The 26,240-nt window shown below is 39.8% G+C and overlaps 2 protein-coding genes across 2 annotated transcripts; one reads left to right on the top strand and one right to left on the bottom strand.

The window, feature by feature from the left end:
• On the top strand, positions 1-10,665 carry LOC119904332 (epithelial cell-transforming sequence 2 oncogene-like). The gene is made up of 21 exons (XM_038720923.1): positions 1-748; positions 1,907-2,019; positions 2,216-2,378; positions 2,712-2,967; positions 3,089-3,314; positions 3,873-4,008; positions 4,151-4,316; positions 4,832-4,960; positions 5,069-5,161; positions 5,986-6,192; positions 6,321-6,424; positions 6,577-6,732; positions 6,821-6,907; positions 7,413-7,522; positions 7,596-7,743; positions 7,908-7,981; positions 8,108-8,264; positions 8,341-8,406; positions 8,523-8,611; positions 9,352-9,524; positions 9,640-10,665. Exons 1-21 carry the CDS (start codon positions 602-604, stop codon positions 9,771-9,773), a joined length of 2,934 nt encoding a protein of 977 aa, XP_038576851.1. The 5' UTR covers positions 1-601; the 3' UTR covers positions 9,774-10,665.
• A 5,468-nt stretch (positions 10,666-16,133) lies between these two features.
• filip1l (filamin A interacting protein 1-like) lies at positions 16,134-25,208 on the bottom strand. Its single transcript, XM_038720934.1, has 2 exons — positions 25,056-25,208; positions 16,134-19,733 (listed from the first exon to the last, which is right to left on the bottom strand). The coding sequence occupies exon 2, from the start codon at positions 19,616-19,618 to the stop codon at positions 16,877-16,879; it is 2,742 nt and encodes a 913-aa protein (XP_038576862.1). The 5' UTR covers positions 19,619-19,733; positions 25,056-25,208; the 3' UTR covers positions 16,134-16,876.
• Positions 25,209-26,240: the final 1,032 nt, after the last annotated feature.

Genomic DNA, 26,240 nt, shown 5'->3' with positions numbered 1-26,240 from the left:
TTTGGAGTATCATCTTTGTGCATTCATTTGCATTTAAATGCTCTTGAAACTACAAACTAAAAAGTCCTGTACTGCTGCTGTTTAGAATGTAGCGGAGCTTGTGTTGTTTCAGGTTTTCCTCGAAATGATCATGTGGGATGAGCAGTTGGTGTGAATGCAGTGATTGATTAATTACATGTGCAAAATGTGAATGGGTTTTAATATATCATTAGGGATTATTGATGGCAGCTCAAGTGCCCTGCAGTCCAATATGGTATTGTATGCAGTCATCTTATTCCTTACATTTTCTGAATTCCTAAATGAATTCACTGTTCTTCGCATAAATTGACATGATGGACTTTTGTTTGTGCTGACAACCTGCTGTTCGTTTCATGATCCCAGCCTTGAACCCATCTCGTTACTTATTAATGTGCAGGAGGGGTGTCCTGTGTGGAGGAATGTGCTCATCCCTGTGTTGGTGCGTCTCTAAGGTTACTGGCAGCAGCGGGATGGCGGCCTGTTGTTTGGTGTTAGAAAGCTAAATCTGGCGGTAAATGGGAATTTGTGGATTTTAACAGAAGTCGAAGCGTTTTCTCAAAGTGGGGTTTTCCTATGCGAGTTCATGGAGAACCTGAAGTCGGTCCCTCACTCGGTGAAGCGGTGGCAGCTCAGGGGGACAGACTGTGACCCGCAGCAAGCCCGCAGCCTGCGCGCCGAAACCCGCTTCAGCACCTGGACTCCGCTGAACAACAAGACGAGCAACCTGCAGGTCAGACCAACAAACACCGGCAGAACCTGTTGTGATAGTTTATGGAACAAATCACTAAGTGACATTAGATTTATTTTTTAAAAGCCACCAGATGGCAGGAATGACCCAATTTCTAGGACACATCATATGAGCCTGTTTCAGATTTAACATATAGGCTACATGTATTGGACTATACCATAAATAAAAACCTAGGGACTTATCAAACAGGCCTTGTAGTTGTAGGGGGTGGTGTTGAAACCTTGCATATAAGCCTTAAAAGAACATGTTTTGTGTTTTATTAATGATCCTAACAAGAAGTAACACCAGGGCCAATTAACCTGGTTTGGAACTGGTGTACAAAGTCGCCACTTGCCAGTAACTGCGCGCCCAAGAAAAGATAGATGGCGCTAAGGTAAATGAACTAGTTTGTAATGTATCCAACATTGCATGTTGTTAATTGTGTGCAGAGGTGGTTTTGGGCATCCCCTAGCCTGCCTATTGTAGCTACTGTAGCACTTCTTCACAGAAGCTCTTTCTCAAAACTAAGGGATTTAATCCACATTATTTGTGTGAGGAAAAGCTGTCATGTTTACCTGAGTTTGTAAAAAATAAATGGATTTTGTCAAAATCCCAGATAAATCTTTTCGTCATTTAATTAAACATCTATTTATGAATATTAAAATTTTTTGCCATGTAAAGAATAACTAATAACTTTTTGTTATCCCCACTTTAGTTGAAAGACTATTCTGCTCTATGCATCTTTAGTTTCAGTATGTGCTGCTCCCATCTCCAAATCCTCACAAAATTCACCTGCATATAGTAAAACAAAAGAAGCACGGAGGTTTCCTGAGGTGAAGCCTCTTGTTTCTCCCAAAAAACACAGAGAATGCAAAAGGCCAGCACTCCAAAATGTAAAACGTAAGTCAGGTCTTGGCCTGACTTGATCCTTTTATCAATGGCCCCAGTAGACCAATGTTCTCAGCTGTTATCACACCATCAGCTTTACTCTTTTGTTCTTTGTAATTAATTATCTGGAGTTTTGCCACTCCTGCAGTCTGACTCATTAGTATTTTGGAAGCCAGTTTTGTAGCTTTTGGCAGAGCAGCGACACTCTTGCACCTTCCATATGTTCATCACTGACTGTATAACTTGGTAATGTCCTTTCCCTTTTACTTCCAGTTATTTGAAGAGAGGATGAACCTTGTGTTCCACTGGTTCGATCTGTGGACTGACACACAGAGGAAACACCTGTTGCACTCTCTGCTTACACGCTGCACCAGGTCACAGCTCAAGTAAGGTCTTTTTCTACCCCCTTTCTTGTTGTATTTGTGTCATAATGATCAATTACTGGTAATTTGTTGTTTGTGGTAACTTTGTTTGGTATACTACTTAGCTGGGGCAAGAGAATTTTTTGACATTACCTTTTTTTCTCTGTTTCAAAGTCCGACTTGCAGGATTTAAAATGAAAACCTCTGACAAATTGAGCAGGTGCTGTAGGGATTTTCTGATCGAGTCAGTTCCTGTGACTCAAGTAGACTTCACGGTGGTGCTGCCACGGTTCCTGTCCCTGTATGTGATGTCATTCCTGTCCCCTTGTGACCTCTGCTCTGCCGCCCAAGTCAGCTGGCACTGGAGGGTCCTTGCCGAGCAGGTGAGAGGACCAGCAGAGAGAGATTAGATTTTTTACTTGTGGGCCAAGAGTAATAGAGGATACAGATATGGGGTGGGTGATGGAACAGTGGATAAGACAACTCCCCACTGTGACACGTCCACCAATGTGTCCCTGAGAAAGAAACTTAGCCCCAAGTTGCTCCAGAGGCGTGCGACCTGAGACATAAATAGCAATTGTAAGTTGCTTTGGATAAAAGTATCAGCTAAATGAATAAATGTAATGTAATGTATACGATCAGGTGATAGTCAGGAACACTGACTTTAAGTGAAATCTGAGCTGCCGTTTCCACTTTCCCTCTTTCTTTCTGCCCAGGACTGCCTGTGGGAAGGTCGGTGCATCAGAAGAGGCTGGTTCCTTCCCTACATTCCAGGAGAGAAAGAATATGGAGCGTGGAAGAACCACTATGTCTCTTGCGTCTCCACGCTAGACTGGCTCACTCCCCGGGAGGCGGCAGAGAAGTATGGGACCCTAAACCAACAGATCACAGGGATGACGGAGGAGGAGGAAGAGAGGAGGAAGGAGAGGAGGATCAGGCAGATGATCAGAGACAAAATACAGGAAGAGAAGAGTGAGTGGAAAAAAAATAATAAATTACACGGTCTCACAATTATAAAAAATGGTTCTGAGTTACCTCAGTAAATCTTTTATGCTTTTTTCTCTTTAGTAACCAGAGCTTGTTATCTTTGCAGGACTATCTATGAGAACAAGGAGAGCCTGGGGCAGCTACACAAAACCAGAGGGAGTTAGAGGTGGAAGTACCCAGACAACGAGGCCCAGCTCTAGAACATTCACCTCTTTGCTTTCCTGGCCTACAAGTAATGTCAAGTCTTCCAGCCTCGGTCTTAGCCCGGACAGGCGACAGCCCATGACAGCAGCTTCAAGCTTGGAGAGAGTTTGGGCCTCCAGTCCTAGCAGGTGATGTGTCTACATATTCACTAACCTCCAATGGTATCATTTACCTGTGTTTTAAGATACAATACACGGAGGTACCTGTTTATTAGAAGTGTAACATAATTCAGAGCTCTGTTACAGACAGACAGAGCTCTGTTATAAATCCTTGCGCAAGACACTGAACCTCAAATTGCTCTCAAAGGTCAGGCCAGCGACCTTGCATAGTAGCTTGCTGCCATAGGTGTGTGAGTGTGTGTGTGTGTGTCTGAATAGGTACATTAGAGATAAAAGTGCTGCTGTATTCAAATGCAGTCTATGTTTTTTTATTACTGAGTTTGAGAGGTGCAGATTTTTCAAACTTTGGACAGAGCCAGGGTAGCTGTTTCCCCCTACTTACAGTCTTCATGCTAAGCTAATCGGCTACTGGCTCTTGCTTCATACTTAACTGACAGAAATAAAAAATGTAAAGATTTCTAATTCTAACTACTTACAAGAAAGCAAATAATATTACTTTTTTTAAATAATAAGTTTTTTTTAAAGCCGAGATGTGAATGCTACCCAAACCTCTATCTTGTCTTTTAGTGAAAGAGTGAACAAAGCCAGTGGAGCACTGTCATCCTTCACCTACAGACCTGCACTGCCACAACCACTCTCTCACATCCATCTTCCCACTCCTGCCCTCTTACTGCTGATCTCCAATAGAATTCCTGCCTATGAGGTGAGGTAAAATAAATATAAAGAAAGAGTCTGTCTGTCAGGCAGGCTATATCACCATCTATATTGTGTGATCTGGAAGAGAGCAGCGATGACATAACATTTCTCACTGTCTGCTCGTTTCCTTTCCCCCGTGCTCAATCTAGCTGCTGCTAAGTGGTGTGAAAGCAGGAGTGATTGTGGTTCTCTATGACCATAGAGCAACTCTCTCAGCTTTGTTAACCCAGGTGGAGAGGGCTATTTCTGGGCAGAGAGCTCAGAGGCTGGGCCTACTAGCTCCAGGAGGAACGGAGGAAATCCATCTGCTTCACAGTGAGAATTAATAATTCTGTGTATCTTAATGTGTGGAAACACTGCCAGTGTTTGTCTCCAGTGCTAGAGGTTTATCTCTAAGGATACTATGAAACACATCTGCTAAAATCATTTCATGGCTCATTTTATTTTGATAGTACCTTTTTTAAAAGTCCATGGATATCCATCTCTTGGCTAAGAGTTGGTCTAAGAGTATCTATCAAAAATCATACTTTCTCTCATATCTTTCTTACATTAATTTTACATTACCTATGGACTCAACACACTCCAAAACAGTGAGCCCTGGTTTTAATTTGATATTTCAACTTATTTTTCAAATCTCCTTTTTCTATAACAAACATAAACCACTTCTAGATACATACAAAGTACCTTAAAGATTCCCCAAAATAACACTGTGGCCCATTAATAAATGGATAACTTTATTTAGTTTCTGAAAAGGTGACTTTTTAGAGAACCTTATATGTTTTGTTTTTTACAGTTCAATAATCCACTTTGTTTTCCTTTTCACCCTTCAGGTAGTAGCCTGTCAGAGAAGACTTTACTGACCCCTGACCATAGAGAATTCTGGGAAAAACTATGTGGCTGGGTGGCACCAACTGAGGAGGGAGGAGGGATTGACATCTTCTCCCCTCTTGCTGCATCTGGTGTGTAGCAACAGATGTTAGGACACGCACACTTCTCTGGAGTCTGTGTTTTAATCACCATTTCTGCTTCTCACTAACTTCCTCTCTTGCTTTCTCTCTCTTCCGCAGCATCAGGAGTGGCTCTCATCCAGACTCTCTCTACTCTGACTGGTCTGGAGGTTCAGGCGCCAATGGGTCTTGCCACCGGAAGTTTCCAGAACAGTGAGTCACTCATGCACAAAACCTACTCAACTGACAAACTTCAGTTGAGAAATTTTTGTCAAGAACGGCAAGCTGAGGAATATTCTCTGTGTAACCTCAAAACTACCTCTAACACCTCTAAAAAGTATCTAAACCAGCAGGAGCCTGGTGTGATTCTTGGCCCAGTGGGATGTCTTGACTTTCTTGAAATAATTTTAAAAGGTATAATCCCCAAATCAAACCCAATTTTTCTCTAATAGCCATTCAATGGTTTTACATTTAGTTATTACTTACTTACATACTTACATACTTACTTACTTACTTACTTACTTACTTAATATAGGAGTTTTCATAGTAAGTGGCGGGGTCCGCCATTCCAGCATTGTATTCAAAAAACTTTCACGTCCATGCATGCAGTGCAGCATAATTTTACGTCATTAATGACCAGCCTGATTGTTTACTCTTCACTCTCTTTACGACACCTCAGAGCTGTATTAATGTCAACGGAACATCTTACTGCCACTGCTTCAGATTGTTGTGTTCAACTCACAAAAAAGGGGATGGCTTTTATTGTGAAGACGCCACAGGAAACACAATGTACATATTTGTCACTGTGGTTGGCATTGGCCACGATAATCAAAAATGTCATTCTTTGACAAAGCAGCTGCTCAAGGAGTGTTTGCTGTAGTTTTACACCACACATGCTGTTACTACGTTAACCATTAGTGTTGTCTAAATGTATTAGAACTAAAAGTTGTTTAGCTTATCATTAGTAAAATGTTAAACACCATGTTATATAAAGCCATATGTATGTAAAGAAATGTGTTTTTGTTGCCTTCTCTTAGTCCTGAGTGAGTGGTCTGACAGCAGTGTTTGCACCGGACTTTCCAACCAACAACCAGTAGCCCCAGCAGTGCAGTTTGTGTGTGAGAGTGTACTGCAGGGCTGGTGCAGACAGGCTCAGTGGATGGAGGAGGCTCTGGGGGAGCTGAGGGGCTGCCTGGGGCCACAGTTAGAACGGGTCAGCCTCCAGGCTAGGGGCCGAGCTCTGGGTGGGTTTCACACACATGTAGATTTAGATTTGCAGGCACACACAGCTGCACCAATAGCAGGTTTAAACAAATGCCTGCATACTCTGTGTCCTGTAAAGTTTCTGAAGAGTCTGTTAATATATTTATAGGTAACTTTCTGTGGGAGAAAATCTGCCTTGAGGAGCTTTGTGTGTCCAAAGATCTGAATGAGGCTCTGACTGAGGGACTCACTGCTCTCACAAGACAGGAAAAGGTGGGAATTACTGTAAAGGAGTTTTTTTTAACACACAAGTACAAAAAATAAGATCAAAAACTTTTGGTCATGTTCTCTTCTATATGCATCAGTTGTACATAACAGTCTGTCAATCCATGTTTGTTTCTATATTTCTGCTCTAACATCTTCAGACAAGACCTTTGGAGTTTCTTGCTGTCTTCTTGTCAAGATGGAGTGAGGAGAGTAATGGAGAGGAAAAGAGGCAAAACAAAAGAGCCGATGATTTCTCTTTCTTACCACATAGCTCACAGAAATGCCTCAGTCCGATGATATCTGAGCTACCACAGGTGTGTGTGCTTTGAGCTTGTCCATTCAGAGAAGATTGAAGGAGCACACTTCATCTTTACAACCTCTTTTTTTCCCTCCTGTCTGTAGACGGCGTTAGATTGGAGAGGCGCAGTTGCCAGAGAGCTGCACCACAGCGAGTGTATTTATATGGGAAGACTGGGCGCTGTGGTGAAGGTACAACTTCCATTTTTAGACTATAACATTAAAAACAACAAGACAAGTAAATTGTCAATGTTCGTTCAGGAAATTATGAAACAACTATCACATGTTTAGTTGCCGAGAGGTCATTGTTGGCAAGTTCACTCGACATGAAGTCTAATCAGACTTTTCTCTGAAACTGAATTAATATTAGGTAATGCTGTCAACTCTGATGGTTAGTTGATAGGAACTGGGCCCTTTTAGCAATCTATGAGGAGTTTATGAAATACCTTTTCAAACGTGGTGTTTTAGATGTTAAATGAATCATGGTTCTGCAGTTGCATGGCCTATTTTTCCCAGCTGTTTTTACTAGAATCAGATTCATCAAGGATCATTTAGATGTTTTCAGAGCAACCACCAGCCCAGCAAGTTTTTTGTTTGTTCTTTCGGTGCACGGAGGGTTTGAGCTGATGTCTAAGTATGTCTAAGTATTTGAATACCAAGATATTTTATTACCACCTGTGCTTCCTCTGTGCTGAAGGTGTACCAGGAGCCTCTTACAGCAGCTCTGAACTCCAACAGAGCCATACTAAGCTATGCTGACATCCACATTGTACTCAACCCTGTCACACAAATACTGGAGCTGAACAGGTACACACACAAATATTTGTATGATAGTCTTGTTTGAGTCCCTTTATGTGGACACAGTGTGTGTTTGGTGCAGGGTGTTTCACATAGATTTACAAGCCAGGCTGCAGCAGTGGGGTGCAGAGCAGTGTGTCGGAGATGTGTTTGTGAAACTGTGCTCAAAGCTCAGAGTCTACACCAACTACCTCAACAACTACCCCACTGCCCTCCATACCATTGACAAGGTAAAGTCAAACAACATGTTTTTGCCGATCATGCTAACAAGCTAAATCATTCCTAGTGTGTTCTGTCTATGCTGCTTTTATGTAGAATTTTGTCAGCTTTTATTTTTCTTTCAACTGTAGTATGTAACTGTAACTGTAATGTGTTGTGTGTGTGTGTCTGTCAGTGCAGGGAGACAAAGCCTTCATTTCGGGCTTTCCTGAAGAGAGCAGACAGATCTCTTGCCACACACATGCTGAGGTAACAGACACACATGTGTATCTTTTATTTGTTTGGGAATTATTAATCATACCTGACTGAAAGACTTTTTTAAATTAATTGAACTGTAGTGTTTACGCACATGTTTGTATGGATGTGTTTGTGAAGCCTACAGGAGCTGCTGCTGTGTCCAGTGTGGAGAATACAGGAGTATGTGACTCTGCTTCAAGCTCTGTCTGTACACACACACCCCGGTCACCCTGACCACACACACCTCTCCTCCGCCCTCAACACCCTGCTACAATTCAGAGAATTCATACAAAAGGTACAACACTCACACAAAGCGTTAATTTGATATGTGGCTGTGTATGTCTGTGTACAGATGTTTTCTTCTGTTTCAGTTAAAATGTAACTCTAAGAAAGAAAGGCTGATGGAGGAAACGCAGCAGAAGATCCAAGGCTGTCCGGTAAAAACACAGCTACCTCTCTCTGTGTTTTGTATTTTTTTCTCTCTCAAAACAACATAGAAACTAACATGTGGAAGTGTTTTAAAATTATGTGTCCTGTTTGTATGTATGTGCAGAACCTCAGTGAAGGAAACAGACAGCTGATAGTAACTCAGGACGCTGCTTTGCTCAGGAGCCCTGATGAACTGATTCCTGAATCGCTCAGGTAACAACACAATTATTGCTGTTGATCAGTTGATTTATATCAGTTTATATCCAGAAACATTCTTTAACCTACTCATTCAGAGTTTTTCTTATTTACTTTGAGTGTTGTATTCTACTTAATACAAACATTTATTCAGAAAGACAGATTTACCTGAACAAACTGATGCTGCTACTTTGGAATCTATGTCTAGTAACACATATATTAGGAAACTTTGCACAATGAAGTAGGACTGGGAAATATGATCAAAAATGTTATCACGATAAAAACATTTCATACCATTCAATATCGATAAATGTCAAATGATTATTTCTTTCAAGTTTAAAGGCTGATTTTTGCTCCTGAGTGAAAATTGAAGAAACCCGATGGTTAATTGTGTTGTTAAACAGTGGATCACTTCACAAATCTGAGGTAGAACATTCAAAACAATTATCATAACTAATATGATGAGTAAATAGATTTTCAGTCCCTTTTCCTCAACAAAATAAATATCTTAATAGAAAAATTAAGTGATTAAAATTAATTCATTCAAACATTTATTGACCATATATTGAACATGTTATATTGTTATTGTGGAAAATTATATTGTGATAATTATCATTATTGCATTATTGCCCAGCCCTACAATGAAGTGCTGTATGTTTTAAATGACATTAGAGTTAAATGCAAGCTTGTGTATATATATTTATATACTATAAGTAATTTGTTTCATTCTGTGTGTGTTTGTGTGGGCGCCTGATTAGGACCTATGAGCATGTGTCTGACGTGGGCCTGTTCCTGTTTAATGATGCTTTAGTGTTAACGCGGCGAAACGTGCATCACACACCTTTCACATTGGCTCACCAAAGCACTCACACTTTCCTGGCCTCTGTGGCTCTTGCCAGCCTGTCTGTCAGAGAGATCGCACGTACACGCTGTGAGTTTTAACCATATAAAGACTACAATATATACTGAATATTGGCACAGCTATGATAATTTACAGTAATCTGTTCATTAATGCAGAAGTTACGGGAATATGTCTTTCTCTACAGATGTGTGTCATGCCTTTGTCCTGGAGGGTCCTTGTCGTTCCTGGGTTTGTGCCACAGAAAGAGGTGAAGAGAGAGAGCACTTTCTGTCTGTGCTTCGCTCAGCTATAAACTCTGCTTTAACAGGACATCAGTGACAGCACTATGATGAAACACCAGCACAGCAAAAGGAGGTTTGGACACCACTGTTGGCCCTGGTTATTTGAAAAAGTAATTTTTTAAAAAGTTCAGGAGATCTCAAAAGGCAGTTATTTCTCCACTCCATGATATGATGTAAAGACAGCAGCAGTTTAAATGGTATTCTTAGTGTCCCGCCGTAAAAGTATTTCCAGAGGTAATCCTATAGTCACAGTAATTACTTTTATAAGTCAATACAAAGAAATGAAGAAGTGTTTTTAATTTGCAATATGTGGAAGTTATAAATTATTATGTCACTGCTGTACAATAGCTGGAAGGTGCAATGTATTACAGTACATGTCAAACAGTGTCTGGGTTACCATGATGTATGTGTAGAAATGTATATAAATTTCTACACTTACATCATCACAATTTTCTGATACTGCACTCACTGACTCCAAAACCGTAATGACTCAGTGTCTGCTAGATATGTTTGACCCCATCTATAGATCGTAACAAACTTTTTTTATGCATGCATATTTGGATATAAATAATACCTGAACATAATACTGTTGGAAGAATAGCATCAAAAAATGACAAAACTTTGACTGTACAGCATGATTGATGCAGCTCCTTAAAATCAAGTTCTTTACTCTTGCACTGTAAACCTGTTATGGCTTAAGTTAAAAACTTCTCTAGTGGTTTCATTACAGCCTTTATGAACTTTTTTTAGTTTAGTTGTTTTATGTATCATATGTTGCCCTGTCAGAGGCAGTGGATATTAGAAAGTGCTTTGTATTTTCCTGTTTTGTTTTGTCTTGTGTAAGTAGCTGTGTGTAAAACAGTCTATGCGTACTTACTGTAGACTGGGAACATTGTGGGCTTTATTTTTACTGTAATCATGTTGACAATGCTATTTTTTCAGCTTAATTTTTTTAATTAGCTTTGATTTAAAAATTGTAGTAAGGTGTTTATTTTGAATCAATCAGTTTAATCAATATTTACAGCATCAAGGTATCACTGTGACTTTTTCCATCGTAAAAAAGAGAGACATTTCTCTTTTTCCAGGTATAAAAAGTCTTTATGGATAACCAAAATAACACAAATGTCACATTTGAGAGATTATCACTATCAAGGAGCTGCATTACAACACATCACTTATACATTTATGTACATTATTGCCACTTATTTAAATAATAATATCCATGTGTCCCATCTCTAGAAATAGATAAATGGCCGTGTCATTTTCTGTATGTCTCAACAGATAAAGTAACTAAAGATCAATAAAATGCTGACAATACAAACAACATAACTATATAACATACGTAATGTTCTAGTATTACTTTTCAGTTAAATTTATTAAGATCACACAAATATGTGACAGTAAAATGAACATTGGGAGTACTTTTTAAAAATTTTGTATGTTTATTTACATCTAATACAGTTTGTGGGCTACACATTAAACATGATATTGACACAGAAATATGCTGCATTTTGCCGTCTTCAGAGCATCATATATGAAGATAATGTAATAGTGGAACAGTAGTTTTCTTAAAAATTTCATAAGTTAAAAAATAATTAAATGGTACACATTGAGTTATTTTTCTTTTGCTTATAGATTTTACACTGTCTTTTAATATCTGAAGTAACTCAGGGGATGTTTTTTAGTGTAGGTGAAATGTACTGTAAGCTGACCTTCGGCCCAAAAAGAAGAATCACTGATATCACAGTCTGCGGTTCACTAGATGTGGGTTATTGTTGTTGTTGTGGTGTGCTGCAGGCATGTGGGTGGGCTGCTCCTTCCCAGTTGGCGGCTGGCTCTTGTTCTGCAGGCCCACGTTCGCCGCTGTACTGTTTGCCCCTTTCTGGGAGCTGTAGCCCTTTGGTTTGGGGATTCTTGTCGGTCCTGGTCGTCGGAATGCTTCTAGAGGGATCTGTGGAAAAACATAGATAAACAATGAAGTAAAGTCTGACAAAGAGTGGTAATATTGTAGTTTTAAGAACAGTACTGTGACTTATAGCGAAGGAAATGAAGAATTGGTGGGGAGAGAATGGGATAACCCGAATATGACATTGATGTTGACTTAAGATGTGATGCAGTACTGATAATGACCACTAGATGATATCAAATCATATTTTATGGACAGTAAATGACCACAATGCACTTTGGTTTTGTACCTATTTCAGTTTTTGACATGCATAGTTACTAGTTCTTGCAGTTCTGTAATTAAATTGTAATTAAACTTTTAATCTAATGTTCCAAGTGAAAAGGAGACTTCTGCCAGGGATGCTGTCAAAGATGAAGATGAAAAACCGAGCTCCTCCCATTATTAACTCTGTGAGTTTGTTGCTTAGAAACCAGTGTTTGCTTTCTTGCAAACATAAAGGAACTATCATGAGAAACATCACATCACATTTCTCAGATTTTTAAACAACTTACTGCTCCACTTACTGTGCAATCACTTGTTAATCAGCGTGTTTACATGCACAGCAATGTGCCAGGATACTGAGGTACATCACTTTTGGATTGGTGCTTGTACAGTAGAAACCGTTTCCTGTTTACAGAAACTCTGATAAGATGTTTCCACAATTATGGGTAACATCAGCTACAATACTGAGCCATACGCACCTCTTTCATTTCTAGTATGTTTTGTGTACTTATTGCAAATTCATGAGCAGGATACAGTGATTTGTATAAACAGCTCATACATGAACTCAATTTTCCAAAGTACTTTGTGTGTGTAGCTACACTAGCTGTCATCTAATGCAGTAGACACAGAAAATGTTCTTTCATATTTCTTGTTTTTATATCGTATGTCTCTATATTTCTAAAGATCAATAATACACATTTACACATTTTTAATCTCTGAGTATCCAGACAGATGTCTGAGTCTCTGTGTCTTTTCAAGTTCATACTAAATTACACTGTGGCAACAGTCAGCTGGCAATTATTTTCTTCAAAGCTATCAAGGGATTTAATTGGCACATAGTTTAATTTTGAATCACATAGTCACAGTTTGGTTCTTCCTTTCATCAGCAGCTACATTTGCAAAAGCAAAAGTAGTTGCAAATTATCAATTAAATTATCAATTAATTGCAAAATTATCAATTTGAATTAACATCATTGCATCTTAGATATGCATAGGTATGCCCAATGCCTCTTTGAACCAAACAATTTTTGGGCAATAGTGTTAATTAGAGTCAGACGTTGAAGCTACCTCTTTGACAAAATGTGTCATCGATGTGTTCTACATTTCTGCAGCTGTGTGAAACTGAAACTTTTCAGTTTTTCCATGAGTTTCATCACACCCACTGACTTTATTCCCAAGCAACACACTGAACACCAAACCTCTCGCTGTGACTTGAGAAAAGGACTTGGATGTTGTTCACATGTGGCGTGAGGTTTTAAGAATTAACAAAAATCTACAGTGAACTACGTCCTTAAATATTCATTCGGGGTATAAATTTCAGAATAAGTAGGGCCTGAGCTTCAGCAGAGCTAATGGGCCAGAAAATCTGTATGGGCTCCACGTCATGGGAGTGTTGTTGATTTTACATGGAAAGAGGCCTTAATGTGCGGCTTTGTTCCCTCGTATATCAGCGGTGCAGCAGGAGTTCAACTAAGTACTTCCTCTGCTCTGCGCTCTGCAATACCGGCGCTGCTGTTTCCCCGGCAACCAAACACAAGGTTTGTTTTGGTGTGTGAGAGAGGCTACTTTCTCAGTGTCTACTCTCTCACACGCACCATGAAGGCTTTTGTTTAGAGAAAGCCCCCATACCACTGTTAATAGTCCTTCCCTGATTTTATTATGCCTGTCAGTCAAGGTGAGCAAATTCCTCTGCAATTATTATCATTGTCAGCTAAAACGAGAAAATGCACTCTCGCCTGGAGTATGATACGCAACTTGTCTTTCTGGCATGCAGTGTGGTAATTAGACTTTTTTGGCTGCACTTGATTCACATCAGTAGCTGATTGTTTAAAATGACATCAAAATGTTTGGTGTTTTTGATGTTTTATTTCACCCTCAAAAAATGCTGCTGTTAATCAGCAGTGTCATTGTGACTTTACTGTGATTACAACCTCGTTCTTAGCCAACAGAAGCAAGCATCACTGTAGGCTTTTCAAGAAAATATCCTTTGGCTTTCAGTGCGTCACTTGATACTCATTTTATCAGTCTGGCAGGGATACCATTTGCAGATCTGTCTTCCTTGGCTGAACCAGATGAGTGCAGTTTATGAATTGAGCAAGTCTTAAGTGAGTCAGAGGGTAATTGAGGTTGCAGACAGCAATCCCAGCTGCTGGCTGCTTCCTCGGATAGTGGTCTAATGAATAGCATCTTGTTTAGCCCCTGCATCATTGCATCGTGCCCAGACTGATTTGGATCCGGTTTCTCCAGCTGTGCTTCTTCATACTCATTCAATTTAATGCTTGATTTAATTCTCTCCTCCTTGTCACACTGATTTGTGTGTGTTCACCACTTTACTGCAACAGTTGTCTTCCTCCATCTAAATGCCACTGAGAACTTGGTACATGCTTTATAGTATTGTTCAGCTCTCAGCTCTGTCCACCAAAAAGGTACCCATCTGCTTTTAAACTACAAGGGACATTGTTTTGAAAACATGTCTTCCCCATATGTGGCTGCTGCTTTGGTGCAAGCATTGTCAGCTTCCTCACTACATTGACTTTATCGTGAGCTACATAAGCATCCTGGATGAATATGAAGCAAAGAATACCAGCTTTTATTGATATACTGTACCAACAAGACTTAGCCTTGCCACTGTCTGTAAACACACACACACATAATCTACAGAGACAGTACTTATCAATTTGCTCTGCATCTGTTCTTTAAAAACCAGCTAATCCATCTGACAGATGAAGCACGATTAACTATTGTTTGAAATGGTATAGTTACTTGCGTATCTGCCACGCATTTGAAGTACCACTACAGTGCATATTCAGACTTTTGGTGACCTAAGGCTATAATGGGCACATTATATAGTCAGTTCTTTTTTACATTAACTTTGTATTTAGACATGACATTAATGAATGTACTGCACCAGATAAACTCATTCCACATCCTCCCCATTGCATCTGCTGTCTTCCTTTCCCACATCCCTTCCATTCCGCCATCCACTCATCATCTTGTTCTGACCTTCGGAGAAGATTTAATTTAAATGAATCGCACGTATGTGGTAATGTTTCCACTGTGGGCACATAAAACCACATGTAGAAGAATGCATACATGGACAAACATTCGGGATGACTCATATCAAAGGACATGATTCATGGGAGAAAGCATAATAAAACAGACGTTTTGGGTTACTACCCAGTGACTAGCAAGCTAAGTGAAACTTTCTGTTAAAAGACCACTGAGGTTAAGCTATCAACAAATACATTAGTGTTTCTGAGACCCAAACATTGTCTAAGGTTCTCTGAAGGGGCTTTTTGATGTTTACTGTGTTTCCTGAGGTGGCAGCACTCTCAGAAATGAGCAATAAAGGGCAGTTTTTCTCTTGCATACCCACCAGTGAAAGATCTGATTTTCTTTGTCATACTATGTAGATCCCAGGTGGATCAGTCATTTTCAGAGCAGTGCCCAGCACCCATTCGAAGTGTCTTGGGTAAGATACTGAACACTTAAATTGCCCCCGATGGCTTTGTGAATTTCAGCATGTAAATATGTGTGAATTTGTGTTCTGATTAGCAGTTGGCACCTTTAGCGTATGCCATTAATGTATAAATGTGTGTGAATTATAGCGACATAGTGTAAAAGCGCTTTGAGTGGTGAGAAGACTAGAAAGGCGCTATACAAGTACAGACCATTTACCATTTAAGGGAAAGAGTGTCTTGCTCAAGGACATCTCAGCTGATCACTGTCTTGATCTGCTGCTAATACAGTTTGTCATTGAGGACCAGAGAGAGATTGAACAGCAGTCTTTACATGTGAGTTTGAAATCTTGTGAACAACCTTTTGCACTGTCTGATGCATTAAAGCAAAAAGATACTTGCTTGAATTGTAACCATGTTTCAGTTAATCTTCCATCCTAACCGTGTTTTATTAGTATACGAAAGTGCACTGAAGAAGAGTAACTGTAATTCAACAAATCACTGCACTTTTTAAAATAGATTCACCTCCGTCAGCAGTGTTATGGAGCACCACTCTGAGGTTTAATGGTTTAAATCTAAGTTTCCGTTGTATCATTTAAGAGAACACCAAGTTCACATCATGCTGGTTTTCAGTCTCGGTCACTGGGTTTCTGTGCTCTGGATGTAAGAAGAAACTATGACATCAGCCTATGATTTTAACTCAAGCAAGAGAATCCCAGAAGGTTTTTTGTCTCGTCATCTGGTCAAAAATGAGCACAAAGGTTTATCAGGCAACTCTTCCACTTGGGTATTATTTAATTAGGTCTAACAAAGTGTTGACAGTCTTCATGTTCAAATCTGAGAAAGTAAATTATAATCTTTTGACTACACACTGTGTAACAAACACGTTGGATTGAAGTGTTAAACAGTTACTGTGCATGCACCAAAAGTCAACTCAAACATCTGATTTCAATCTAATTGCAGTTTCCTAAAATAATTTTAATTTTACACATTCAAAGCATGCTGGATTTAGTGAGTAAATGAAATTTGCAAGCATGGATAACAAACTATAAAACATAAAACTTATTTTTGCACACTTTAATTCTCAGAAAATCAAACAACGTAATCATAATGCAGTATGTGTAATATGAAGTATAAAAACTGGTATGATACATCAGTGTGAATAGTCTGACTCCATGGCAAATTGGCCACTGAATATAATACAGTAAGTGCACATAAGTTAAAACTTGGTGTTATGTCAAATTAAATCAAAATTTCTAGTACTTTCAAATGGTATTGTTTTCTCATGCAGGCAAACAATTGTTTGAACTAAATCACACAGAACCAAGCAAACCAACCAAAATAAAAAGAAAACATTCAAACCCCAATTTTAAGATCATAAATCAAGTAAAACAGACATGTAAAAGCATCCGGGTATAGAGTTGGAGTACTGTATAAGGGTCTATGGTTGTATTGGATCTCATGGGCAGGATTCAGTAACAAAGGATGGGATGGAGGGTTTTGGTGGTTATCAGGTCAGTCATAGACATTACTTACTGTAATTTGTGATGGCCTTTGGATTGGGGTGGAGGTGGGCTTAATCATGATGCTACTCGTGATTTTGCTGTTGCCTTTGGCAGTAGGAGTACTGCAATTTGCAAACACCTGAGTCCTTTGCTCCTGGAGTCCAGACGTGTGGCATGGACTCAGAGTTTGCGTCGGAGTGCTAATACTCTGAATGAAGGGGCTCCCTAAGTGAATGTGGATTTTGTTGTCCTCCGTGGTGATGACGTTTGGCCCAGAGCTGTTAGACCTCTGGACCTGCCAATTGGTTTGCCTTTCCGGTGTCACACGGAAGACGGCGTGCCCTCCAACAACCTCTATCGGCTCTGTGGAGAGGGATCGTTCAGGGGTACCTGTTGTGACCGACACAATTTGTATAGGTGACATGGCTCTGTCTGGTGTGACGGAGCCACAAGAGTCTGGAGTCATTGCTCTTGAGTATGTAGCCATAGTGAAAGGCGATAGGGCCCTATCTGGTGAACACGGTTCATCAGTCATTGGGGAACCTTTGGATTTTGTGGTTGGGGAAATGGATTTTGCGGTAGGGGATATGGAAGCATTCTGGATGATGGTAATTCTCTGTTTGGGAGGACCTCCACTTGTGGGTATGACGGCAGTGCTGGTGAATGACTGGGTGTTTTCTGTGGTTGGGCTGGTGATCTCTAGCATTGCTGTGTTATGTCCGTGGTCAGGAGTCACTTTAATGTGCAGTGGCTGCCCAGGACTGTGGGTCAACACAACATCTCCAGGCTGAACATGGTTGCCATTCTGCCATGGTTGCACTTTACCATTCACCTGATGGGGGGTGTCTTTGTTTTTAAGGAATGGGACTCGCGCTCTCCTCAAGTTGTTGTTGAGATTATTTACGTTATTCATTAGTGAGGGGCTGCATTTGGTGAGCTGAAGCTCGTTGCTGTAATTTGAATTTTCTTCAGCTTCGCTCTCGTCGTACAGCTTCCCGTTCACCACAGCACATTCCAGTGGTGCCATTGTCTTACAGTTAGGAGACATGAGGTCAAGTGGCTCTGTCTGAACTTCCTTAGTGGAAACGTGAAGGTCTGAAAAGCGCCTTCCATTCATGCCAGGGCGAAGACTTTTGCTAAAGCGTCTGTATCTTTCAAGCTCTCTCGTCAGTGTCTCCATTTCTCTGGCCAGTTCTTTGTTTCGGACCTCCTGCTGGGTCAGTTTTCTTTGCAGTGTAGAGTGGTCAGTTTTCATGCGGCAAATTGATTCCTCGGTTCCCATGTATTCGTGGATCTTCTCTTTTAGAGCTGCTACCTCTCTGGTCAAATGACTAGACTTTGCCTCCTCCTCTTTCAAACGTTTATAAAGAACATGCTCTTGGTTGCACTCTTTCTTTTCAGCCAGTTGGTACTTTGAAAGTTCATTTCTGCATATTTCCAGCTCTTCCAACAAGACTTTAGCTTTCTGTTGTTCATTGGTGAATCTTTTCTCCATTGATTCATATTCGTCTGTTTTTAAGAAGTCACCTTCTACCACCTTCATGTCCTTTAATTTGCATCTGAGGCGTTCAACCTCCTGCGTCAAATCCTTTACTTTGTTGTCTTCTTGCTGGAAGCGGTTAGCAACAGGTGTTTTGATGTGCTCCTCTTTAGCTTTGTTTCTCAGGTATTCTCTTTCTATGGTCTCTAGTGATTGCAACCTTTTCTTCATCATATTGATCTTCGATTCCAAGTCATTGCTCCTTTCCTCCTCAGCCCCCAACTTGGCCTTCAAATCGTCCCTTTCCTTTGTAGCGCTGCACATTTTATCCTCCAGCTCAGCCTTTGACCTCAGTGCTTTCTTGCTCTCCTCAATTAGCTTCTCTGTGACTGACGTAACTTTGTCTTGTTCAGCCTGAAGTTTGCCAGTGCTGTTCTGGACTTTGTTTTCCATTTGCTTTAGCTTCTCTGCCATTGCCTTCCTCTCATCCACCAGCATGACTGTCAGAGTTTTTAACTTGGTTAGATCTTCCTTCAGTGTCAGCTCTGTCTTTCCCAGTTGGCTTTCAGCAGCCTCCAGTTCTTTGACCCTGACTTTCAAGACATCTAGCTCACTGGTGAGAACCTTTGACACCATCCTCTCCTTCTCCAGGTTACTTTTCAGTGAGCTGCATTCTTGTTTGCTCTTGCTGAATGCATCCTCTAATTTCTCTAAGTCCATAATTCTGTGGTTCAGTTTATCGACTTCAGCCTTCAGGCTCCGGCTTTGATTGGCCTCTTTCTCCAGTTTCTTGTTGAGGTCCCTGCAGTGGTCCTCCATTCTGATCAACTCTTCATCCTTTCCCTCCATTTCAAGTACCCTTTTGCGTAACTCTTCAAGCTCAGACATGAGGCTAGAGTTTCCACACTCACCACGGCTAATTTTGTCCCTTAGCTCCAGCAGTTCCTCCTCGGTCCTGCGCAGGGTCTTGTTGGTCTCTCCCAGCTCATCAAGCTGCCTGCTGAGAGTTGACAATTTCTGGCGCAGCTGCCTGTTTTGGGCATCCTCACTTGTCAATTTGGCAGTCATGGCCTCTTGTTCCTGATGGTATCGACCGGTTTGGCCACGCAGCTCAGCCTCCAAGCGAAAGACCTTTTGCTCCTCTTCCTGCAGACGGGCATTAGCTGAGCTGAGCTCCTCCTGGGCTTTTGAAGCACTGATACTCAGTTCTTGGACCTTAGTTGTTTGTTGATTCAGCTGCTCAGTGAGACGCTGCTGTTCATCCACAACCATCAACGCAAATGACTTGAGTTTTGTCAGCTCCTCCTTTAGACTTGTGACCTTCTTATTGTTCTCTGTGTCCTTTCTTTCCTGGTAGGCCTTTTCCTGATCAATTAACAGCTTCAACCTGTAAAAAATAAAAGCAAAGCAAAGGTGATCTTTGAGGAGTCCAATGCATACAAAATAGAGAAAGTCCGGTCTTTCCCTCTGCAGATGCATTATAAAGTAGTTGCACTCTATTTATACCATTGTACCTTTTACATTTCCAATAAACCTTCCAGTGAAATACATATTTAAATCATTGATAAGCCTAAACTGTCTGTCTTTTTTCTTATGTTATATATAAAGGTGCTAAAGAAGCTCTACACCCCCACTGTTATTACCAATTGGGCCCACTTCTCCAAGCACTGACACATCATAAACACTGTTATTTTCCCTGCATTTCTGAGGAAGACTAAAATTTTTATGTCATGGAAAATTTAACACATCATAAAAAAGCATTACTTTAACTCTCTCAGGTTGGTAGTCTGAAATACTTGTGGTTAAATTTTTTTGTTTCGTTGTTGCCAGCTAATTCTCCTATGGTTTGGAAACTTGAATTACTGCTATAAATATTGGACCTTAAGTTTAACAATCAGTGAATTTCAAAAAGTTTCCATAGTATTTGAAGGTGTACCATATGGCCTATTAAGACCTCTGGGAAATAATGGGAAAAGACTGACACACAGCCAAATGTTGATCTCACCAGATCTCACCATATAAGATGAGCAATAATGTGGATGTTTCCTATCAGGATGTTCTTTGATTTAGCTGCTGTTCTTTGTTGGTAATCTACTGCAGTGCTTTTAGTGTATCTTTCATTAAACATCAACTATGTATTAAAGTGTAGAGTACTTACTGTTGAAATTCACCACTATAGACTACAAAAATCAAAGGCAGTAAAGTAAAATGTCAATTAGAAAGGTGAAAATATGTGCTATTTATATTTCAACTACTTCAACAACTATCCAGATGTGGTACAAATTACTCAAATGATGTCAAGGTACATTGTATGTGTGCCACTTGCTTTTAGTATAGTGCGTAGCCGGGGTCAGTGTGTCTGGCACATGCATACATCACCAGGCCAGTGTGCCTACAGACCCTGGGGAAGGTATGTTATGACTGCTGTGTGTGCAGCTGCCAGGCATTTCCACACAGATGGCCCACTGGCATGGAACAATTGTTTAATTAAGGGGTTCCTCTACTACCAGCTCTCCTCCCCCTTACCAAAACCACCACCACCTACCCTCCTTGGTTTTTTTTTTCTTCTTATACATTTAAAGGAATTCCCCCTGCTCCCAAAGGCAATTACAGTCTCACAGAGTTTATACAGAAATCCCCCCACTCACACAAACACACACTCTCAGAGATCACTAATTCCACATGTATACTTGGGTTGTGGGTCATGATGTAAGTGTGGTAGGGCGGGTCACTTCTCAGCAGTAGAGTGCGTGTCGTTTCTTTCTTCAGTAGCTGCTAAAGGGTTGGGAGCAGGTAGAGGGACACATGTGACTGGACACATGTGTTGCAATTAGATGTAGACCAAACACACAAAAATAGGATTTGGATAATAATTTGTGAGTGTGGTTTTGATTGATTGGAGATGTTGGTTTGTTTTATGGCAACGTTTCAAGAAGCAAATACACTATTATTATGAATAATGCTGTAAACTTTATTTTATGTAAACTGGATCCCGTTAAAACTAAAAGTGCATTTCCCAAAAGGATGTGCCATTTAAACAGGGTATAGTCCGAGCAACTTTGGGACAAAATGATGACACAGCCTCTGTTGGTTGTTAATATCGTGGAAATTATATTCCTGGTGAGGGGCTGAGCAAATAATTGAGTTACAACAAACCGTTGTCTTTGAAGAATTTATTTAACAAAAGAGAATAAACAGAGAAGTACTACAACACAAATCAGCTGGACCAGAGGTTCTGTCTCCTAAGACAGTCACTAAGGATAAAACACAATACATAATATTAATAATAGCAAAAGAACATACATAAAAGATTAAATGTAAGAGGACACATTTTAACAGTTAACATTTTGCACTGATGAAAAGTTAATAAGTACACTTACTCAAGTACAAATTTGAGGAACATTTTAGGGCAAATAGTGTACTTTTCACTCCACTGCATGTATTTAACAACTTTATTTACTAGTTGCATTGCAGAATCAGACTATTAACACAAAATACAGTAAGTAATAAAGAATAAATGATTAAGTAAGCCCCATTGCCAGCTACCTGCAGAAAGAATGTTCAATAATTATATGGGCCATTATGCATAATAAGTACTTCTTTTTTTTTTGGTACTTGAGGTGTATTTTTATGCTTACTTATGTACTTTTACTTAAGTAAAATTTTGAGTATGTGACTTTTACTTATGAAAGAGTATTTCTGCACAGTGGTATTGCTACTTTTGATAAAAAAGGATTTGAGTACTTGACAAATGTTTTTGTTGATCCCTTTTTATTTTACAGACAGTTCCAGGTGCTCCGATTCTTCTTTTTTTGGACTAGCTTTGCTGACATAAAGTTTGACCTTGTTATAATCTGGCTGCTAGAAGTGTTGATAAAATATGTTAATCATCTTTCATACTTTTTTCAAGGACTCTGGATAAGAATGTCACGCAAGGAAGTACGCCCACCTTATCTAGAAACATACATGTGTTGAATATTACTTTTTTTTCTAATGGACTTTGTATGTAGAAACACTGGGTTGCTAAGTGAAACAAGCAGACATATCTCTTGCAAACTAGCCTGTGGCCTGTAATCACTGTTTATTCAAACTCTTATCTCAGTCCCCACTGTTTTTCTCGTGATGTCATCAGCCAAAATAGAAAGAACTTTGTTGCTTTGTTTACTTTGTTTCCTTGTAGGACTGGAAACTCTTGTTTGTTGTCCTTAACTGGGTATTAATCCTGTATACTGACACAAGGGTTATATTTGCGCTAATAAAAGCAAATCCTGGGAGGAAACTGCATGGCTCCTATGCCCAAAATACACAGCTCGCCTCAGACCAATGATATCACTTATGTCTTAATGGGACTATATTGCTGTATTCCCGATGCACTTTGTGGTAGATAAGGAAATGTTTATCCAGATCACTTGTTCCTGAACTTTTTCTCATCAAGGGCACACACATAGATAAGTGTGTTTTGCCAACAGAGCCACATCTGAGACCATTTTTGTTGTTAGATATAATGTAGTGCAGACTTGCAAGCCTGCATTTTATATAGTTGGGGGGACAAAAGATGGGTGACCTTTGGTCAAAAAATATTATCCTGCAGCTGACCCCTAACTAATGTTAGAAAACAAACTTTAATGATTAGTAGTAGCTCAACTGACCAGCTTTCGCAATCTGATATACGTCAGTAGAGGCAGTTGCCATATACACCCAGGGAACACATAAATATTTCTGTTCCACATAGCATTTATCCACATTTCCATCCCCATCATGTTTTATCTCAGCCCTTTTATGCACACATCCATACAGCTTGAAACAACATTATTTTGGAGGAATATATTGTAAAGTGCTCCACATAAAGCTAATGGCATAAACAGTTTCATGGCTATCAACATTACAAGACACCTTACCACCCACTCTGCAGCCTGTACCTAAAAACGGATACATGACCACCACCGCAGGTCATTAATGTGTCATGGAAAAAGGGCTGCACCGAGTCATTTGGTGGGTTAGGGTGCTAAAGTGAGATATCTTAACTTTACAGGATTGTTTCTGACTTTCCCTCAAATGTGAGCAACATAAATGCCATTTAGAAAAACAAAAGGAAACATCCAGTTGGGTGCAGTCACAACTAGCCACACCAGCACACCATTACAGCTTTACAGAGGGCTTCCCTCTCTTTACGTGGCTCCTGAAGCTGGAAACTGTGGCTCACCCGCTGCTTAAAGCTGTGTTACACGTTCCATATGTCAGGACTGCTCTGCCATTCCCTAACCACAAGTGATTTGGTCATGTATGTAAAGACCGATATATCCTATGCATACACACACAACCACCTCCGTTTTAACAGAATTGTAGATGGCAGGCCGGATGCCTCATGTGGGACAGAGTTTGAAGGGGGACGCTGATTGATGAAGTGCATGGACTGTATTTAAAGTCCGCACAGGCTAAGTGATATGCCCCCAGAGTGCAATCAACATGTGTAAAATATGTAGCTCTGATACTTATTAACTTCCTGGTAGTGGTAATATGGTTAATGGAGTGGTGTGTTACCAAAAGAGACCTAGATGTGACTGTCCTACAACAATTTTCTTTTTTGTGAGTCCAAAATGCTAAATATATATATATATAAAATGGAAATGTTGCTGCTATATTTTAACACCACAGGTAATTCTTTCCTTCCTTAAAACATAGCTGCTGTTTAATACAAAGAAGTTATTGAGATGACTCCTAAATTCATGTATATTGGTGCAGTTAATGTAATTAAACGTTCATGCTTGCAGTAATCTGAGTAGGAGTTATTATTTCCATATATTATTTTGAAATTTAGATTTCCATCTTGATTTCCTCAACCACAGTCAGTCAGGGAAAAAAATATTTATATGTTTATTTATTATATATAAATCATAATAGTATAATCACAGAATATGTGTAGTCTAATTGTATCTCTTCGTCATTTTTCTCTACTATGCACATGGGGTGCCATGATCCTTGTACTACTTATTATTGGTATTTTGTGCGTGCGAAACTAAGTTATCAGTATTACTACAATTACCTTACCCTGACAGATATGTGCACAGTTAAGTAGCAGGGCCATGAATGTGACATGTTTAACTCGACTTTCCAGCAAGACTGAGATTCAAGCCTCATTACTGTCTAAATAGTTGAGCCGTACTCCTCGGCACGTTAGAATAGCTGCTCCCTCCGTTTCTTATTAATAAATCAAAATATGTTTCAGCATTCCTTTACAGATATGTAAAATTTGGTTCAATGTGAAATTAAACTGATATGATACAGTCCTTTGCTTAGAGACATTAATGAAGTTCCCACTACAGTTTATTTATCATTGAAACATTTTTTAAAATAATTCAAAGCTTCTTCACATTAAATACTATGAGGAACGTTTGAAATGTTTGCTTTTGCTGACTTGAAAAACATTATTCTACTGAGTGTTATTAACTTCTCAGATTAGTTGTTTTAAAGATATGATCCTCAAACATTTCAGAAGTAACTACACCAACGATAGGAACGCTAAAGCCAAAAAGAAGTATTATTAAAAACACACATTATTAAACTTAGTATTACAAAGAACACCAGCATGAAATGATGCTACACTGAACATCTGTACTTCTCCAAGCCAATCAAGAGTTCGTCAACTTTTTAAAAAGTTTTACAAGTTTTTTCCCAAAAATTCAGAGTTTTTGATATTTGTTGTGCCTACCTGTGCCAAAGGCTTTCCCAGCTTCACTGCCATAAGCTCATTATCTTGCTGTACAACACCCGACCCTCAACTCTTCCTCTCTGTGTGTGTCTCACTCTCTTAGTAGCCGTAATGTGGGCATTCCTGCAGTCAGACCAAACAATAAGGGATGTGCTCCCTGCCTATGGACCATTACATCATCAACATGTCCTTATATGGAGCTTTGCATTGCAGAGGCTCGCAAGAAGGGGGTGTGCTTGCTCCTATGTGTAACTGTGTGGTGTGTACACGTGTGTGCCGAGTCTTAGTGTTTGAGCGAGCCTCCTAAAGTAGCTGTTTAATGAAAGCATGTGGCAGAGAAGAGGGAAAGGTTTTTCTTGACGTATGTAATGTGTGAAATATCTGCCTGGTCTGTCACTGCTCCGGGGGCAGGGCAGTAGGTGAAGAGAGACAAGGAGTTCGAGTTACACTGTTTCTTTCTGGCTCTTGTCAACATAAGTCATTTATTCAGCCAAGGTGGGAGTAAAAGAGAATCGGCTTGCAAATTTAATAAGAAATTCTTGGATGAGGATTTGAAATTGAGACCAATGCTGAAGAACAAGACAAGTCATGTAACACATCTTTGACTTGTGAAATGTTTATTCACAGCCCACACCCAAGAGGAGCTGACATTTTGACAGTTTCACTGAAATGGTTTGTTAGCAATACCATTCCTCATTGAAATGATGGAGGGCTACTAGCTTCTAGCTGTCTGGTGGCATTACCTCTTAGTCTTACTGAGAAATGCTAACACTGCTAGTGTGCTATAGGGGTGTTGTTTTGGTGCATACAGTTGCTGATTTAGTTGCCAGGAATTCATCTTTTCTCTCAGCATGGTCCCTTACACAGGCTACATTTATACCATGAAAGTCCTTAAAGCGAGATTTGGTACATTATGTTAGTATACATCAGTAATGGAGGAAGTATTCAGATCCCTATCAAGCAAAAGTTGAAATAACAGAATGTTTAAAAAAAATCCAAAAGAAAAACAAAAGTGTTGCATTTATAATTTTGTTCAGTGTAGTTTGTTTTATCCATACAGTTACTTTGGGGTGTTAACAGTCTTTATGCTAAGCTAAGCTAACTTTTGTCCTAGGTCCACCTTCATAACTAACAGACAGATATGAGAGTGTAATGTAAATGTAAATGCTCCGTATTTGTATAGCG

The sequence above is a fragment of the Micropterus salmoides genome, unplaced genomic scaffold (assembly GCF_014851395.1).
Source record: "Micropterus salmoides isolate LMB-PRFRI ecotype aquatic unplaced genomic scaffold, ASM1485139v1 Ms_hic_scaffold_1, whole genome shotgun sequence".
NCBI lineage: Eukaryota > Metazoa > Chordata > Actinopteri > Centrarchiformes > Centrarchidae > Micropterus > Micropterus salmoides.
This window is presented reverse-complemented; position numbering and strand designations above follow the sequence as displayed.

Bases quoted from the DNA above. Each gene is read 5' to 3' on its own strand.
- LOC119904332 (XM_038720923.1), top strand. From the start codon at position 602: ATGGAGAACCTGAAGTCGGTCCCTCACTCGGTGAAGCGGTGGCAGCTC. The intron at 2,968-3,088 runs GTGAGTGGAAAA...TTATCTTTGCAG, and splicing joins CAAAATACAGGAAGAGAAGA to GACTATCTATGAGAACAAGG. The intron at 5,162-5,985 runs GTGAGTCACTCA...GCCTTCTCTTAG, and splicing joins CACCGGAAGTTTCCAGAACA to TCCTGAGTGAGTGGTCTGAC.
- filip1l (XM_038720934.1), bottom strand. From the start codon at position 19,618: ATGGTTGTGGATGAACAGCAGCGTCTCACTGAGCAGCTGAATCAACAA.